This window comes from Pinus tabuliformis, chromosome 5_2 (genome assembly GCF_031772625.1).
Source record: "Pinus tabuliformis cultivar Carrire ecotype Pingquan chromosome 5_2, CPIR1, whole genome shotgun sequence".
NCBI lineage: Eukaryota > Viridiplantae > Streptophyta > Pinopsida > Pinales > Pinaceae > Pinus > Pinus tabuliformis.
This window is the reverse complement of record NC_142306.1, coordinates 192,931,743-192,933,526: the sequence shown is the minus strand read 5'-3', so window position 1 is coordinate 192,933,526 and position 1,784 is coordinate 192,931,743. Positions and strand designations below refer to the sequence as shown.

The 1,784-nt window shown below is 37.4% G+C and overlaps 1 protein-coding gene across 1 annotated transcript; it reads left to right on the top strand.

Annotated features, from left to right (window-relative positions):
- Nucleotides 1–267: 267 nt before the first annotated feature.
- On the top strand, nucleotides 268–1,428 carry LOC149158221 (subtilisin-like protease SBT2.5). Its single transcript, XM_089433535.1, has 3 exons — nucleotides 268–531; nucleotides 822–963; nucleotides 1,176–1,428. Exons 1-3 carry the CDS (start codon nucleotides 461–463, stop codon nucleotides 1,239–1,241), a joined length of 279 nt encoding a protein of 92 aa, XP_089289661.1. The 5' UTR covers nucleotides 268–460; the 3' UTR covers nucleotides 1,242–1,428.
- The last annotated feature ends 356 nt before the right edge of the window (nucleotides 1,429–1,784 follow it).

Here is a 1,784-nt window from a genome sequence, read left to right as displayed (position 1 = left end):
ATTGGCCATGTAAACGGTAACTTATAGCTGGGCTAAGCTAAAAGCAATATTTTTGAAGATAACCAAAATCACAGGTCAACACACAAAATCCTTGAAAACTTTCGAACACTCAGTCACACCTCAGGTTTACCAATTCAAATGCTCAAAATAATAATTAGGGTTTGTGTCTTAAAAAGAAAGGAATGCTTCGACATGACAACCCCAACGTCATGTTCATACATTGGCGATGACAAAGTATTCTTACCCTACTAGAGTCAAAGCCTTCTGCAAGTTATCGCAGTATCCAAGGACTGATCGTCATATTCTCTTCCACCACGTGCTGGCACCTCTCACATCCTTTCACCTCTACCAGTCCTTCCTCCACACTAGTCATAATAAATAGCCACCTAAGGATTTCAAACAGTGCAGAGCAGGAGACGAGACCAGGCAACACAGGCGAACCGAGTAACAAGCGAAAGCCATGGAACCTAAATATGTGTACATGGTGATGATGGAATATGATTCAGAATACGAGCGTCTCAAGGCTGACAGGTATTCCTACTCATATCTCACTCTCCTTCATCATTACTTACTATTTATAAAAATATTAGATATTAGATGAAAAATGTAAGGATATTTTGCTATAGTTGTGATTAACATCTCAACCCAAACAGTCAACGTGGACTGATACATCTTACCCAAAAAAACCCATATTATCTGTCAGGCTCCACGCAATTTCTAAAGACTTAGCTACACTATATATGAAGAAAGTGTCTCAAGATTTAATTACACTGGAGAGTTCCTCAAGCGTTGATGCCTTATTACTTGATTTGTATATGCAGAAATTCAGCAAGCAAGCTTGATGTTTATGTTAGCAACAAGCATGAGATAGTACTGCAGAAAACACTGGAGGCAGGGACTTACGAAAAACATTTTTCTTGGGTTATTGTGGATGGCTTTGCCGTTGAGATCACATCTTGCCAGGTATCGTTCCATGCACCATTTTTCCCTCTATTCGTTTAATTTCTATCTGTTTAAATATATTCAACTAACCTAATCTATTCTCTTCTCGTTATTTGTTTGTTTAATTCCTCTTCTGTTTATTTGTTTAATTTAATTTCTATCTGATCCATCCATCTGTTTTAAATCTGCTCTATTAATGCTCAATATCTGTGGGTGGGAATTTCAATGGATAGGCGGAAATGCTGAGATCCGCAGGAGGAGTAAGGGCTGTCGTGAAGCATCGGGAAATCGGCATCTGAAACTATTGTGGGCCCTTGCACGATTCGATTAGTTAATTTGTTCATTTTCGTATTATTCTGCCACAAATATTCACGCTGCCAGTTTTGGCCGTCTGTCTGTTTCAGTTTGATGTAGGATTGCTTGATAATCGAGCAGTATTTCAGATATCTGCCTATCAAAATGTTAATTCCCAGCTAAGACTTATTATGTGGGGACACATCACTATTCTATTGTTCTATTATCAGTACAGTAACTATTGAAAATTGTAATAAATATGATAGACTAATTCTGTAGTTTTATATCTGCATGTCTTGATTGTAATCATTGACTTTAAAGAGTTAGCAACATCAAAAAAAATGAGCTTTTCGTAAGCCTATCATCTAATAACAGACTTAAAGCTGGATAACAGTAAGGGCTCATGCACATAAAGCTGGGTAACAGTAAAGGCTCATCGACATGTGTAGCTACTTGCCATAGCTTTCACAACACTTATTTTTATATCCAGTGATCTCTGTAAAGTGTATTTTCTTAGTAGAATGTAAGAAAAACCCACAAACCACTTG

Excerpts from the sequence above, each read along its gene's own strand:
- LOC149158221 (XM_089433535.1), top strand. The coding sequence starts at position 461 with ATGGAACCTAAATATGTGTACATGGTGATGATGGAATATGATTCAGAA. Across the intron at positions 532-821 it reads GAGCGTCTCAAGGCTGACAG|AAATTCAGCAAGCAAGCTTG; the intron begins GTATTCCTACTC and ends TTGTATATGCAG. Across the intron at positions 964-1,175 it reads TTGAGATCACATCTTGCCAG|GCGGAAATGCTGAGATCCGC; the intron begins GTATCGTTCCAT and ends TTCAATGGATAG.